We start from the raw sequence: 17653 nt of genomic DNA on the forward strand, positions 1-17653 counted from the left end.
CTTCCTCGAGCACTACGATCTCTGCCCCGGCCTCGCCCACGACCTCGCCCCCTCCCCCTTCCCCTCGCGGCCGGTTCCACCACCGCGGGCTCAGGAGGAGGAGGGGCGTGCTGTCGAGCGGCGACCCTCACCGCCACCGCTGAAGGACCAGGGTTTCCCTTCTCCATGGCGAGTGAAAGGGAGGAGCAGAAGCGAGAGGAGGGAGATGACAGAAGATGTGCGGGACGCCATCCCCCTTCCCCCTCTTTATAAAGGGGTGGGATCAGGGCTCGGCCGCCCCACTCGGCCAATCCGGCCACCAGTGGCGCAGGGAATTAGGACCGACCCGCTGCCCCAACCAGCGACGGCCCGGTTTCCCGCCTCCACTGCTTGCCACCCCAGGCGCATGAAGGACGCGTGGCGGACGGGCAGAACCGAGGGGTCGGGAGAAGCGACCTCTCCCCACCCCGTGATCGTGGGGAGTGGACGCCTTGAAGACCGCGACCCGGCCCCATTCAGTAAATGAGCCGCACCTCCATGCCTCCCTCTTTTTACGGGGAAGGCGCGAGCCGCCTCTTTACTATGATGTGACACATGCGTGCGAAAACCGCCCCACGCATGCCGCCCACGTCACGCACACCCCTTCACGCCGCGCCGCACGCGCAGGTCGTGGGAAGCGCAACACGCAAAAAGTTTTACCGCGGTGAAAACCGCCCCGCCTGCCCGCGCACCGTTTTGGGCCTGCCCCAACAACGTGTCGCGCTTATGTGTGGCCCAGGCCCGGGGGCTCCTGTCGGTGTACAAAAAGAGGGGTGCGTTTTTGTACCCCTGTACCTGTGCACGGGCAGTCGGAGCCGCGCCCACGGTCACGCCAAGTAGAGCAGGGAGGTGAGCTAGGGTAAGACCGAAGCCCAAGATAATCAGAGCAACGCCAAGGCCAAGACCACAAAGAGCGGAGAGACGAAGCAGGCTCCCCCGGCAAGACCCTTGCCGGGGCAGCCTCAGCAGCCCCGGCAAGACCCTTGCTGGGGCAGCTCGCCCCACACCAACAGAGCGAGCCACCCTTGAGCCCACGGTCCCCAACGCCGTCATCCACGTGGGGCCAGGGCTCGGGAAGGCACCTCTGTGGTGGCATGCAGATCTTTGTGAAGACATATTCAAGATCACATGAGGATTAGAAGACGGCAATCCACGGCAAGATCCTTGCCGAGGAAGGCCACCAGACCCCCGGCAAGGCCCTTGCCGGGGACGACAGCGCGCCACGGCAAGACCCTTGCCGGCCACCTGGCAAGGCCCTCACCAAGGGCGCCAGCAGGGCCACCACCAGACCCGCACCAACCAAGCTTCCACCGTCGTTCACATGTAGCTGCCAGCCCAACCAGCTGGGCGGACACCTGCGTGGCACCATGCAGCTCCCAGGCCAACTCATCAAGCGCCTGCGTGGCAGCATGTAGATCTTCGTGGAGGCTCCACCACCGCGCCACCTCGGCTGCCTGCCTGCCTTCGTGGCGCCGCGTGCGTCACTGGCCAGGGCGCGTGTCGAAGCGAGGAGGAGCGACGACGGACGGGACGGGCCTCGCCCCCGTCCCGATAAAGCAAGGGGACACCTAAGGTACGCATTAAATGCGTCTTGTCCTGTAATACGAGCGATAAGCTCAGGGTACTGTACGCCTTTCCACCTCCTGTGTGCCACTGTGGCAGCCCCTTCCATCTATAAAAGGAGGCCCATGGCATACTGGAGAAGGATTCGGCTCTTTCCAACCACGCATTGACCACAGCTAGTTCGAGAGCTCAAGAACTCTCACAAATACACCCACCAAAGCAGGACTAGGGTTTTACGCATCCTCGCGGCCCGAACCTGGGTAAAGATCCTTGTGCTGTCTACTAGCCCTGCTCTCCTCGCAACCCTGTGCCCCGGCAACCGTAGTAGGGATTCTTGTGATCCCATAGGTGTCGTTCCACACCGCCACGCGGGAACCACTCAGGGATGATCATGGCGCCGTGTCCCCTTGAAGCTCTTCCTTTTGAAGCTGGTCGCGCTTGTTTTTAGGCTCTTATTATGTCTACCTGTCATCTTGTTATCCTTGTGCTAGTGTTGCTATGCCTCTGTGTAGGCTGTGGCGCAGTAGTGAGACTTTTGATACTATTGCGGTGAGTTGATAGTGCTCCAGGGTTTTCGCCTCGTAGTGGTAGTTTCGATTGCGAGCGGCTACAACGGGTTTCCTTGGAGTGCTTGAGCTCGCTCTTTCCCTTTCCCTTTTTGACTTCCCTCGAACTTGGCTGTATTTCCGTTATTTCTATAATGGAAAGGGGATTAGCCCGGCTCAAAAAAAAAAGGATAATCCCTTTTGTTCAGGTTTCCATTATTTTTCAGTTCAATTCAGTTGCATATTCATCCAACTCATCTCCATTGCCACACACGAATAGGCTTAGATTTTGATTTTTGTTCAGTTTCGTTTAGATTTTCATTATTCCAATTTTGATTTTGGTTCAGTTTTGGTCAGGTTTTCATTATTTTTCACTTGAATTCAGTTGCCGATTCATCCAACTCATCTCCATTGCCATGCACAGAAAGGCTTAGATTTCATTTTGGGTCAGTTCAGTTCAGATTTTCATTATTTTTTAGTTGGGTTCAGTTTCACATTCATCCAACTCATCTGGGAACACAATGATAAGTGTCTCTCTCTCGTTGGTGAGGTAACTTGGGCAGTGCTGTTTGAGACCATTGGTGAGGGACTACTACGGCGAGCTTGGCATGAGCAAAGATGCCGGTAGGGTGAGATCAAGAACAAGAACTGAATGGTATGGCTCAGTACTATTAGGCTTGGCATTATTTTTTGGAGCGAATTGGTGGGTTTCTCTGAGATGAATTAAGTGCGCCAAATAGATGCATCTAAATTATTTTAATCTTTAGCGTTATGTATTACATCTAAAACTTGAAGTTCAAAACTATCTTCCGGGAGTAGTTTTAGTTGGTAGATGTTTTAGGTACCAAACACACAAGAATTATATTTGCTAAATGAGAGGCATAAGCATGATCAGTTAAACTGATTCAGTTTTATGCTTGGAAACAAAATCACCTTTCACTCATTATTAGTGGTAATGTTTGTCTCCGTGTTTTAATCCTTTCGAATATGTGCGTAGGCATCTATGTTAACCAATTCTAAAAACATGCCTGAAAAAACCTTGCTTGGACTTTTGAAGTTGTTCCTGATGGAATGCTGGTCCTAGATGCCACGCGGCGTACTCCCGCAGCCGCAGCAGAGGAGCCGGAACTTGCAGCAACATCTACGACACCCTCCCAAGTCCCAAGCCAATGAGCTGGAGGTAGGAAATGTCGTACATGATGGCATGACGACAACCACTAGGTATGCCCTCGGCTCCTTGCCCGTCAGGCTGGAATCAACAAGGCCACATAATCTTCAGTGTTTCACAATTATGGTTTGCTTCATGTTCTCTGATCAGGTTGTAATAAGATAATTATTTGTGTGTAGAAATATTGAGTTTTTTTAGGGAATGTTGATGATTTCTGCCGGAGATTATGTTTCTACTTGATCATCAAACAAGGTGTCCGCTGGGCGCAAGTATAACCTATCAAGGTGTTCGCAGTAGGTTACATGTTACACTTTTTTTTGGTGAACTATTATCTACTTGAGGATAAATTATGGCTGACATGCATTTAACTATACTGTTGTTCGAAGGTGTAGTCAAATGGCAATACAAGTTATGGCTACAATGCTGCCAACGGCTACTACGGTGTCTTTACCGCTTCTGGAATATTGAACGACCCATCAAAGGTTAGTGAAACAACGAGTATTTAACCAAAAACTATCACATTTCATGGAAACGTGACAGAAAACTACCACTTTACAATTTTGTGCGGAAACCTACCACTTTTGTCCTAATCCGTGGCAAAAAACTATCAAGTCTCGAAACCGGTCGCTTCACTTGCGCTAAGCACCAAACTAACCAGCCGGTCCCATGTTTCAGGTGCCACGGTGGCCAACCGACGCCCGCCGCGCGTTAACGGCGCATCCGCGGTCGAAAACGGCGGTGTCGGAGGATCAACATCAAATGGCCGGTCCCATGTTTTGGTGCATTGAACGCAAACTGACAGCCGCCGTTTCCGACCGCAGACGCGCCGTTAACGCGCGGCGGGCGTCGGTTGGCCACCGTGGCACCTGAAACGTGGGACCGGCTGGTCAGTTTGGTGCTTAGCGCGGGCAAAGCGACCGGTTTCGAGACTTGGTAGTTTTTTGCCATGGATTAGGACAAAAGTGGTAGTTTTCTGTCACGTTTCCGTGAAATGTGGTAGTTTTTGATTAAATACTCGTGAAACAACAGTAAAAGGATTGTTAAGATAATCCTATATCTCTAGAACTAAAAACCAATTAATAATGCTGAAGGGCATTACTAACTCTATATTTTGTTTGTCCTGCACAAATTTAGCACCTTCCGAGGTGTTGCATAGAGCATGCCGTTGAACATGAAGGGTTTGAGCTAAGAAATACTTGCAGACTGCCAATGTATTAATGGTTAGGCATTTTTGGATTTATCATGTTTACATGCTTACCAGGGTAACCATAGCGGCTTCATTGCACCATACCCGAAACTGAGATCTTTGGGACGGTGCGAGGTGCTACTAGACCAGTAGATACAGTGATTACCTGTCCAGGCAGCGCTCACATCATCCTGCGCTAGCTCCTCGACTTGGACGACAACAGTTGTTGATCAAGTCTACTCAGCCATCTCCATGCCATTGTTACTAAATCAAGCATTCTTTTCAAGAATATTGTTCCAAGTACATGAGAATAATGTCCCAGGTTGAAGAAAAAATAATTATACATGTCAATTTTGAAAATATAAGATGCGTCTTTGGATAATGATTGCTCAAGGTAGCTGAATAAACCTGCAATCACCATAACTCAGTCTCGATGTGCAACTTTCAGATGGAGTTAGTAGTTTGTTACTTATTGGAGTAGCCATTTTCACTTACATAGTAGAAAGTAAGTGGAAATCAACTGTTAAATCTGCTTTGTGTGCTTCTACTACAGATGGAAAGTGAGAGATATTGCTACCTTGGTTCCATACAAGGCTTATTACTCGGCTTAAACCCCTTCTTATTCATGCTGATTTGGACAGAACTCTCCCAAGTCTCTTCAAACGCCCATAAAAACTCCTCTCGTGAATCCTCGGTTGTTATACCCTAACACTAACCTCCCCATGTAGTTCTTGGGTTCTCTATGGTAGGGGTGCGTTCCGTTTGTGCTGCTGCATGGACCGCGAGGGAGGATGATCCAGAGTTCTTGTGGTGGAGGGTGGAATTGCTCTAGCGGGAGAAGGGCAGTTGTGTCTTGCATTACTGCTCGGACATAGCGAGCGTGTCTCACATCGCAGCCATGGTGGGGTTGTTTGCACACAAGTGGCGGTCCTACCGTGAGGTGCATAGTAGATGGGCGAGTGAGATTTCTTTTCCTCCCGTTGCAACGCACGGACATCTGTGCTAGTCTATATCTATATACCTAGACCTACCTAATAATAAAGGAAAGAGACTTTCATATAGTTCTCCATCCACCCTGTCTGTTTTTTTATCTCGCTTCTAAGCTTCCTCATGATAATTATGCTTCACGTACGTGAGGTGGTACTATTTTTTTTTTTTGAGACAAACGTGAGGTGGTACTAAGATGGTTCATACTAATTCATTGATTCTATGGGCCGTTGCCTGTGTTCCTGCTCGGGCCGCCTCACGTGCTTTTGCTTTTGGGCCGCATGTGGCCATATGCCTAGGTGTTCACATCTCACAATCCTGAATATATATTGGATAAAAAAAGGTACCTTGATTGTGAGTCCATCCCTCAGGACCTGGTATTTCGCTCGTAGTCGAACAGCTCTCTCTAGCTGCCTGCGCTAGCATCTACCATGAATAGAGAGCCGTCAAACGAGCAGGCATTAAACGCGGCTGATCCCAAAGGTAATTATTAGGTTACGTGACCATGTGGAGGCTGGCGGCAGCAACCATCGAGGCCAACACCGATAGACCCACATCATCCAGAGGTTTCTCGCGCTTCGGGTTCGCGGCGCCTACGCGGTCCTCTAGATGACCGTCGTTAACAACGATGAGGAGATCAGCGGGCCCTCACTTTCTCCGGTGCAACGCCCACGTGGTTCCAACTACTTAGTTAGAATGGCATGGTGTCGGCATGGGCCATCCTCCAGTCATGGTCATCGATTGCGGAGAGCGCACCAGCTCATCGGCGTGATGGCGGTGCTCGTCCTAGAGTGCTCTCGACGGCTTAGAGCTGCCGAGCCTGGAGTGGAGAAATGGGGCTAGCGGAAGTAGGCGTCGCCATGGTGTGTCAGCAGCTGCGAGGAGGGTTCCTCATACGCAGTCGCCCTTGCATTGTCTCCCAAATAGCCGCACCGCCGAAACGACGAAGGCAGAGCAGCCCTAAAGAACAAGGTCGCCGTACCGCGCTGAGTTCTTGTGGCCGCTCATCGTACTCCACCGACCACTGTCGTTGAGCTCCAGCACATTGCTACCGCTACTGCCTCTCCTCCACCTCCTTTCACCACGTGGACGCATCCACCCGGATCGCCGGAGGTCGCAAACGGGATGGTCTGGACGCGTTTGCCGTCGGCCACTTCACCCCCACTCCGCGCAACACCCAACGACACTAGCTCTAACTCCCAGCACTATGTTACCTCGCTACCGGATTAGCCCCCGGCCGTCGGCCTAGGTCTATGCCGACGGCCACCGTCGGCATACACCCGTCGGCGTAGATAACGTCAACGTACTTGTGTCAGACCGTTGGCATAGAAAAGCCGTCGGCATAGGCGTATATGCCGATGGCGTCCGTAGATACGTCGTCAGCACAAATTATCACCAGACGGCAACAGACGGCGCCGTCACACACACCGACCAACGACGGAATGCCGCGTGGCACAGGTGCCATCGGCATAGATGAAAATCTATGCCGACGGCCAGGCCGTCGGCATACACGTGCCACGTGGCAGCCGCTGGGCACTCCTGGACATGGCTATGCCGACGACCTAGATCTATTCTGTTTTTTTATTTGTTCTGTTTTCTCTATTTCCATTCAATTTGACAGCATTTAAATCCATAAAATATGACAATATCCGTATATAAATAGAAATAAGACAGATCATCATCTGATACTCAAGATCATCATCTAAAAATACTCAAGATCATCATCATCATCTAAAGATACTCAAGTTCATCATCTAAAGATACTCAAGTTCATCATCTAAAGATCATCAACATCATCATCGTCGAAAATTCATGAACATAAGTATTGCAAGACATGGAACATCGTCATCGTCATCTAATTAAAGAAACTAAGAAGTACGGAACATGGAAAGTATTGCAACACAAGGAACACATCATCAGCCAAGACTAGGACCATCGCCGTGAGCACCGCCAAGACCAGCACCACTTTGCCAGGTCGGAGTGACTGGGGTCGACGAAGCAGGAGTCGAGCCACCGGTCCCCTACATGTTTGAAAAGAGATTGTAAGGGTAAATATGATATGATAGTGTTCAATGAACGAGAGCTAGTTTGTCAATAGTTAGGCAAATGTACTAACCGGAGTCGGACTGCCTAGTGCCACCCATTCATCGAACGTGGGCACGTGTGGGGGTTCTCCAGCAGGTGATGGTGGGGGTCCCATTTGTGGTGGATCCGTGCGGTTAGTCAAAGACGCCAACATAGTCAGGATGTTAGTTAACCAAGCAAACTAGAAGGTCAGAAGGAATGAAAGTGCAAATTTTAGCTTGGTTTTAAGAGGGCAAAACTAACCGTCATCATCTTACGGATGTAATCATCGTTTGCCTTCACTCGTTGCAAGTACTCCCGCACCCCGAGATTCCTATGCTCGACAAAGACCTTATATGCCTACAAAATTTAGGTTGTTTATAAGTGGGCAATACTGAAAATAAACTGAGAAAGTGAGAGAGAAAGAAGATAAGGGGGAATTACTTACAGCAAGCTGGCGGGCTAAGGGAGGCTACGAACGCCCCGTACTCTCTAACGGGCTCGGGTTGGTAGCTTGAAGCCGTGTGTACGAGACAGAAGGAGTGATCAAGCCATCCAAACACGGCTACCGGCCATGGGACTTCGGCTGGATGGCCACCACCGTCGTGTCGTCGATCTGAGACTGGACAATGTCAGGAGCATCCGGACCAGGCGGATGCAACCACTCAAACTGCTCCTTATAAGACTCCAGGTGCTCCTCAGTTTGCCGTAGTACTCGCTCTCGCCGGCCTTGCGATCACTCCGCTCACGGGCCATCTTCCACGACTCCATGTCCGAGAGCGGCCTCTTCAACTTGTCCTCCTGCAACGTCAAACAGAAGTTGCCCATATATAAGAACATGACAGTAGTCATAAAAAGAAGAACAAAAATGCATCATGCATATAGATATACCTTCATGGCCTTGAAGCCCCACTGGTTCCTGTTTCTTTGGCCGTGTGTCCCGTCTTTTCCACGGTTAGCCCGGACCTTGCCCGCAGCAAGATCCCCTCCGTGTAGACCCGGCGCGGCCGTTTCCCCCCTCCAAGCGCCGGCGGCGGTGCCGTCCGTGAGTGGGGCCACACCCCGGAGACGCGTGCCGCCTCTTCAGACATGCCACCACACCGTACAACATGTATGAGAGCCCGGTGCGACGCTCCGGTGGCATTGCTACCCCCAGGGCCCCCGCCCCGCCTAACCCTGGAGCGGTTGACAACGAGATCTAGCCCTTTGGCTTTCCCCGTATGGGCTTTGACCAATGGACCTCTACACCCGGTTGTGGTAGGTCAGCCCATAGGAACACTTGGGAGCAATGTCCCGGCCAAACCCATAGCAAGATCCGCTCCGTGTAGACCCGATGCGGCCGTTTCCTCCCTCTAGGTGCCGGCGGCGGCCCCGTCCGTGAGGGCGGACACACCCTGGAGACGCGCGCCGCCTCTTCAAACATGCCACCACACCACCCGGTTGTGGTAGGTCTGCCCATAGAAACACTTGGGAGCAACATCCCCTCCGTATAGACCCGACGCGGCTGTTTCCCCCCTCCAGGTGCCGGCGGCGGCGCCGTCCGTGAGGGGGGCACACCCCGGACGTGAGCGAGTTGGACTAGGCTCAACTCAACTCGTATTAAAATGCGAGCGAGCTCAAAATGGGGGAAGCTCAAGATCGAGTTGTAGAAAGTGGCTCGTGCTCAGCTCGTAATGATCTTGAGTCGATCTCGAGCTAGTTTCGAGCTAAATAAGATAATTTTTAAAATAAGGAAAATTTTGAAACAAGATATGCCACAACAAAACGAATCACTATAATATTCTACTTATTCTTTCTCAATTGGAGACTAGTATTTAATAACGAGAGATCGTGGATGAGCTAGGAAGAGAAGAAATGAAGGTAAGTTTGCTCTCAAACTTTGGCCAGAATTAAAAGATTTGAACGTATGGCTGGCCATGTATCATATTGAGGCTAAATTTTCTCCACGCTTAATTTCCATGTTTGCTAGTAGGTAAAATGGAGAAAATAAATCATACAAAACATATATGGCAATAAATGATCATAAATCTTTGTAATAGACATGATGGTTATTTAATATATTTATATGGTATCGAGCTATCGAGCTAAAATCGAGTGAGTGAATGCTGGCTCAAGATCAACTCATTTCTCGATCGAGCTAGATAAAGTGCTCATACTCAGCTCATTTCTTTACGAGTCGATCTTGAGTCGAGCCAAAATACGAGTCAATCTCGAGCAGCTCACGAGCCTCGAGCTTTTCTTGCAGGCCTATACATAACCAGTGGAAAAAATACTAAAAAAATGGGTGTGTTACACAGGAATAGAACTAGCGATCCATTGCTCATGGAAGCATGTAGTTCAATAGTAGATCTTGTGAGTCTTTGTGACTGTATACCCATGTGAATTTTGAAGAATTAAATGCCGCGGTAGATCAGAATACTATTTTTTTACAAACATTTCTTGAAATTCAGAATAATTCCTTGAATTACCAATTTTTCAACAAACACGATATTTTTTCGAAAATATGAACATTGCTTCATTTTGTGAATACTCCCCTCTATTCCTAAATATAAATATATTTAGAGATTTCAATAGGAACTACATGCGGATGTAATAGACAAATTTTAGAGTGTAGATTCACTCATTTTGCTCCGTATGTAGTTCATATTGGAATCTCTAAAAAGACTTATATTTTGGAATAGACGAAGTAAATTTTAAAATGGAATATTTTCTTTCATTTGTGAACAAATTTTGAAAAATGGGAACATGTTTTTTACTTCCTGCATAGAAATTTTAAACGGGGCAATTTTTGAATTTGTGTACAAAATTTGAAAGAGGGAACATTGTTTTAAATTATCAATAATTTTTGATACATGTGAACATTTTTTAAAATTCCTAATTGTTTTGAATTTGTGAATTTTTTCATAAAGATTTTTTGAAAATTCTTATTTTAAGAAACACATTTTAGAAAATCCCAATCACTTTTTAAAAACAAGAATATTTTTTGAAATTTGAACAAAAATTGAAATTTCTAAACATTTTCTGAAAACATGTACATTTTTTGAATTTATGAACATTTGGTAATCTTTAAGCTTTATAGGGCTGATGTGAAAACAAGGTCAGAAGGAATTTTTTAATCACTAATGGGCATGTGCTAACTTATATCAAGAAACATCAATTATCCCTAAAAAACCAATAAACATCAATTTCTTATTCATCTATTTTCTTAGTTACTGTACATACATGTAGGATCCTCAAGATTTTAGGCTCTCAAGAATATATCAACTAATGAAGGTAATGGTTCTTTACACATGGATAATTAAATTAAAAGGTAATTTAGATATTTAAATTAACCAATTATTTATGATGGGAATGAACATGTCACCTTTTCTTTTGTTAGTCTATGTCTGAAGATGCAATTGACACCAACACAAATCCAATGCACGGAGAAACTGTACCATGTCACCTTTTCTTTTCGCCGTATGCATCCTTCAGATGCAGAGGCTAGGGCGAACCCCCCTTTTCAAAAAAAAAAAAAACTGGAGAAACTGTACCATGCTTTTATGATTGAATAACACTTTATACATGCACATTGTCTATAAATACATTACATGGATAATGCTCTCACGAGGTCGCGGTGGGTGGCGAGAGATTTGGTGGCCCAGTACTTTGTTGGTGGCTTGTGGCTACAGATATGGTGTTTCTTCTTTGACTTTGTCGGATGGAGGTGCTGGAGCTGGAGCTGAGGAGATGCACGGGGTTGATCCCCATTAGACGTGCCACAATGGCAACGCCTCTTCGTTCGCACTGGGGTTGATACTCAGAAAAACGATTCAGATGATGGTGTTCCCTAGGTTCAGGCTTTGGTGGCTTTCAGAGTTCTTCATTGTTGTTAGTCTCAACCGTGGCGACAGTTAGCAACTGGTGCTGGCTTGGTTTGCGTTAAGCCTACCGGGGCCGGATTGTATATTCTTTTTCTTTGGAGGTATTTTTGCATTTGTGTTGGGACACCTGTTGTCTACCGCGGTTTCTCGACGATGATGTGTATGTGCTATGTTTGTAATTGACTATGGTCAAGGTATATACAATTATCTTTTTTTTTGTGAAATATATACAATTATTTAAAAAAAGGAATGTCTTAATGAGAATGAGAGTGATAGTGTATCTCAGTGATGCAACAAAATATGGTCATAGCCATTGGAGATTATGATTGTTTTCCCTTCCGTTGCAACACACAAGCCATTCTGCTAGTACATGCGAAATTTACCGTGAAAAATTGAGTTTGCCACACTATTTTTACCTTGTTTAGCAGGAATTCCTCTAATATACCCCACTTTAGCAAGTTCCTTCAAAGTCGAGTCAATTATTTTGGGACGGATGGAGTAGTATATAAATTTTGAAGTTTCGCTGGGTGGGCTCCTTCGCCCCGTCCAAGTTAGACACTAACAATCCTCGCTTGTCTTGGGTGGTGGCCATCTCCAAAAGTGTGGATGCACCAATCTTACGTCGGTCAAATCTTCCCCCCTGCTTCCCGCATCTGAACTCGTCAACATCTGACTCTCCTCCATCAGCGATACCCAGTGGCGGAGACATGGATGACTAGCAGGGGCATGTCTATGATGCTTGTGAAGAGGTGCTTAATTGCTGCTAAAATGTTGTATCCTCATGCACCGGCCCTCCCTAACAAGCCTTAACAACATTCAGCCCCCCTTATTCGGCGCAGCAACTTCGTCGATCCCGGCTCCATGTCACTCCTGACTCGGCCTCGGGGCTTTTGCATGAAATGGACTGATGCAAATTAGAACTTCAGTCAACTGAGGATTAGCAAAATTGGAAATATAAAGGTGTGGCTAGAAGACAATCTTTGTGAGATGAATGTGTGTACTGCCCCTTTGTCCCATTGTGGATCAAGTTGGTTTTCCTCCTTGAGGTGCCTCTACGATGACCACACAACCACAGGAGCTCATGAGCTCATCATGCATGTGCACTAGGATTTTCGAATCCATCATCTGGCTAAAGATATTGTCCACTAGGAATTATCAAACCATGCTCTACGAATAAAGTTTCCCAGAACTTGTGACCCTAGCTATTATATATATTTATGATTATGCTCAGTCGGACGAACAAGATGCACATTTATCCTAATATGTGGTGTTCTCAGTCATCTGAATTTTCTGTTTCTGTCTGAACTTCGGTCTTTATCTTTGGTATATATGTGTGCTAATTAAGTTTTGGGCAAAACAATCAACTGGCGTGCGAAAGCCAATGCGCGAAATCTTGTGCTGGCGGCCTTGCACTCCATGAGGTTGACGTAATTGTATGCGTTGCTAGGGGCAAACTTTGGCGCTTACAGCGCCATCTCAGTTCAGAAAATCTAAGAAGATCAGCTAAGAACCGATGCATATTTCACTTCTGATATCATTAGAGGACGCCACTGCTCTCAACAATCATGTAGTAGTAATTATTTGTCAAAGCCATACTTAATGACTTAATAAGGAGTCAAAATACTCCTTATGTTCGTCAACAAATAAATAAATAAAGATATGCCATATCTTTTGAAACAGATGGAGTACCCCATATATAACCAGTGAATTCTTTGTGGAATCAGTATTGCTGACGACAAAGTGGTGCTACTTGCGCATTGGCAGGAATCCAATGGAATCCGAATCCGCTCCGATATGTGTGTGGATCGAGAGCAAAACTATGCAAATTGATACAAGGCGTAAAGTTTACCGGATTCCAAAACCTCGTACGGTACACACAAAACTATTGTTGCAGGGATTCCCTGCCCCTTCACAGGCTCCAGGGATTGCAGCAAGTTACACTATTTATTAAGGAATTGATGGGATCAAGATCATCGATCAGCATGCACTTTGCCTCCTTTGCTCACTACAAAAATAAAATAGTTAATCTGCAAGTTGCTTGTTTGGATAAGCACTTAGCCTTCATTCGGTTCATTCATATATAGGGGGCTGCAGATACATGCTCACACACACAACCATCTATTGGACCACTGAAGTGAAGATCTAGTTAGCTAACAGATAGTGTTGGTGGGAGAATAGAAAGAGCATATATACATAGTAATCAATTAATTAGGGAAATCGAAGAGCTATCATGGCTAGGGGCAAGATTGTGATTAGGAGGATTGAGAAGATGAGCAGCAGGCAGGTCACCTTCTCCAAGCGGCGTCGTGGCCTGCTGAAGAAGGCACGTGAGCTGGCCATCCTCTGCGATGTCCAGGTCGGCGTCATCGTCTTCTCCTCCACCGGTCGCCTCTACGAGTATGCCAGCTCCACCACCAGCGCCTCCACGGGAATGCCTTCCATCATCCATAAGTACCAATCTGCACAGGAGCACCAGCAGCTGCTGAATCCAGTGTCACAAATCATGGTATGCACGCATATTAATTGCCTCCTCGTAACCTTGTTAACTACTACCCCCAAAGTTCCATGTCTTAGGCGAAGACTCTTTTCAAGGTGCAACTTTGACCGTTATCTTTTCATCCAAAAAAGTTGGTAAAATTACGGAACTGTAAAATAGTTGTCATGACAAATGTAATGATATTATGTTCATTTGGCCGACCTTGGTATTTTTTTATATTGATAGTGAAATTAGAGAAATTGCACTAAGTATTTATAAGCATATACTTTAGTTCTCTTGCTGATATTTACTCATATGAACATACTTTAGCATACACCGTAAGCCAAGGAAACTATTCGTTAAGCCTATTTGGCAAATACTTATAGTAGTACCACTCCTGACCACTATTTATTAGTTGTGTCATTAATTTGTAACGATTTGCGGTAACTCAAAGTATCTGGTAATAGAAAAATTCTCATTTTTTTGCCAGTTTTGGGAAGGGGAAGTACGGAAATTACAGCAGGAAATGCAGATGCTTCAAGAACATCATCGGTATAAGTTCTTAATTCAATTCCTGTACTATCTCTCTAACTTCTCAGCTTGAGTAACGTCTTTAAAAAATAGCTTGAGTAACGAACTGGAAAAGGCATTGAAGTCATCCCATGGTTTTGAATTTCAGGACTCTAATGGGGGAGAGATTATCAAATTTAGGAGTCAACGACTTGTGTTTATTGGAAAATCAACTGGAGAAGAGCTTACGTTGTATCAGAGAGAAGAAGGTAGACAGCTCCCTCAGTCTGTACTTACTCTTGTTGATCATCGTACCTTCCACCATAATTATGATGCTAACATTTTAAAAAAAGGAATGATATGCTAACTCTGGGTCTCCTGATAAATGTCATAGGAACAAAGTTTTTCCAACCATATTCTACAACTCCATGAAACGGTTGGCCAATATTTCTATCATTAACATGTGCAATTTTACTTAGTTTCAGATTACTATGTTATTTTTACATCAATATAATTTAAACATTACTCCCATACACGGTAATTTTATAATGTCAACTTTTAGGGATATATATTCCATCAACAGAATATTCAACTCTCCGAGGAAATAAAGCTTATCCATGAACGGAACTTGGAAATAAAGAACAAGGTAACTGAGTGACTTGATTTTGTATTCAAAACATTTTGGGGGGTTGAGATTAATGGTGCTCCATGATGTTGGTTTCAGCTTTATGGTGCAACATGTTACCCTCCAACGCAGAGTATATATGAAAAGTATTAAGGTGCATTACTGCCAATTATATGTCTAGTATTTTTAACCTGGTAGGCTCTTAGATCTGGTAGTTGAATTAACAGTGTCATATGTGAGTTGGATGTGCTTGTGTTTGTGTGCGCACGTGCGTGTAAATAAAAGCTAGCTTGTTCCCAATGTTTTCACCGTGTATGCATATTTGTAAAATTTGGACTTATACATGAAGAATCTGAAGTATTTTTCAAGTACTAACTAGTAGGATGGAAAAAGAAAGATGCTCTAATTAATTTAGCTGGAGAAGAAAGAAAGCAGCAACAGGGAGAATCAGTTGATCCAGCTTTGTCCACTCATTCCAGAACACCTGAAGGTACATACAGCTGGACTGATGCAACAAAAAGTAAAGAATCAAAGTAGATCAGAGTGGTTGCAGTGCATCATTGAGGATTACTTACTAAAGATCAAGTGGTGCCATGACTCAGAGCACCAAATCTGGAAGGAAATCGTATTTACTCTAGTTTAACCATCCATTACTGGCTCTAATCAAGATCGGAACACCATCACTCGTGTGCACTGCACATTTTTTTGCATCGTGCTCTGTGGCCACTTTACTTGACTAACTTTAAAACTGTCCTTTTTTGGATGAGCCAAATGGAAAGCTAGCTAGTACATATGTACTCACCAATCCAACAACCTTAAACAACATGGTACTAGTAGCTAACCTTTTATAACTTGGATGCTACCTTTAGTACCCAAATGACAATGTTCCTGCCACGCCCACCTCAATACGTAGGGCTACAATTATTATGGGCTTCCAAATCACGACCAACAGATTCTTCCCAAGTGTCTGAAATATAAACATCACATACATTATTTTAACCACCATAAGCAAGAAATGTATTGAAATTGAGGTATTTATGAGCAAACAGAGGATTCACTGTGTGCCCAATTTGTACCAAAGACGCAACTGCGTTTATTGATTGCGGTAGATCTATGGCTTCTTAATTGGTAAGATTTGGCATCTTACACGTGAGAATATCTACGATATTGGCATCAAAAGTTGTACCTCGGTTGTCAAGAAAAAACCATGCCACTTGTCGTCTTCCATGTCCGCCGTGTTCAGATATAATTTGACAATTGTACCAGGACATAAGTACATAGTTATGAAGAAAGTGTACTACCCACATTTTAGACGGTAACGTGCCGAGTTACAATTAGAAGGCTCCACCAAGATATGTTTAGAATAAATTAAGTGTATCGCGCTTACATGTTTTACATGGTAACCGGTCGAGATCCATTTGGATAGCTCTACCAAGATATAATAAGTACACAATTATGAAGAAAGTGTACCGCTCGCATGTTTGTGGAAGGAATGATGCTAACTCTGTATCTCCTGATATGTTGCCAACCATATTGTACAACTCAATAAAATAGTTCACCAATTTTTCTATCATTGGTGTGTGCAATTTTACTCAGTTGCAGATTACCGCGTGAAATTTGCATCAATATAAGTTAGAATATTACATCCATACATGGTAATTCAATAATGTCAACTTTTAGGGATATATATTCCATCAACTCTCCGAGGAAATAGAGCTTATCCATGAACAAAACTTGGAACTAAAGAACAAGTTAGCTGGAGTGGCTTGATTTTGTATTCGAAACTTTTTGGGGGGTTGAGATTAATGGTGCTCTTTGATGTTTATTTCAGCTTTATGCATTGAATGGTTCTACAAATGATGCAACATGTTACCCTCGACGGCCGAGTATATATGAAAGGTGCATTGCACCCAGTTATATGTCAAGTATTTTTTAACCTGGCTGCCTCTGGTAGTTGAGTTAGAAGTGTCATATGTGAATTGGATGTGCATGTACGCGTGCAGGCGCACCTGTAAATAAAAGCTAGGTTGTTCCAAATGTTTTCACCATGTATGTGTATTTTTAAATTTTGGATTTGTACTCATAAAGAATCTGAAGTATTTTTCAAGTGCTAACTGGACAGAAAAATGAAAGATGCTTGAATTTAGCTTGAGAAAAAAGAAAGCAGCAGGGAGAATCAGTGGCTCCAGCTTTGTCCACTCATCCCAGAACACCTGAAGGTTTATACAGCAAAAAAGGGAAGAATCAAAGCAGATCAGAGTGATTGCAGTGCATCATTTAGGACTACATACTAAAGATCAAGTGGTGTCATGACTCAGAGCACCAAATCTGGAAGGAAATCGTCTTTACTCTAGTTTATTAATCATCCATTACTGTCTCTAATCGAGATCGGAACGCTGTCACCCACGTGGACTGCACATTTTTTGCTTCGTGCTTTGTGGCCACTTTACTTGACTAACCTTGAAACTGTCCTTTTTTGGATGAGCCAAGTGGAAAGCTAGATAGAACATATGTATTCTCACCAATCCAACAACCTTAAACAACATGGTACTAGCAGCTACCTTTAGCACCCAAATGCCAATGTTCCTGCCACACCCACCTCAATAAGTATGGTTACAATTATTAGTGTTCAAAATCTCAACCAATAA

At 45.1% G+C, this 17653-nt stretch overlaps 1 protein-coding gene across 1 annotated transcript; it reads left to right on the forward strand.

Moving 5' to 3' along the window:
- Positions 1–13624: 13624 nt before the first annotated feature.
- Positions 13625–15224, forward strand: LOC123124655 (agamous-like MADS-box protein AGL21). The gene is made up of 5 exons (XM_044545236.1): positions 13625–13900; positions 14361–14422; positions 14550–14649; positions 14943–15026; positions 15204–15224. Exons 1-5 carry the CDS (start codon positions 13625–13627, stop codon positions 15222–15224), a joined length of 543 nt encoding a protein of 180 aa, XP_044401171.1.
- The last annotated feature ends 2429 nt before the right edge of the window (positions 15225–17653 follow it).

Source organism: Triticum aestivum, chromosome 5D, assembly GCF_018294505.1.
Source record: "Triticum aestivum cultivar Chinese Spring chromosome 5D, IWGSC CS RefSeq v2.1, whole genome shotgun sequence".
NCBI classification, from domain to species: Eukaryota; Viridiplantae; Streptophyta; class Magnoliopsida; order Poales; family Poaceae; genus Triticum; species Triticum aestivum.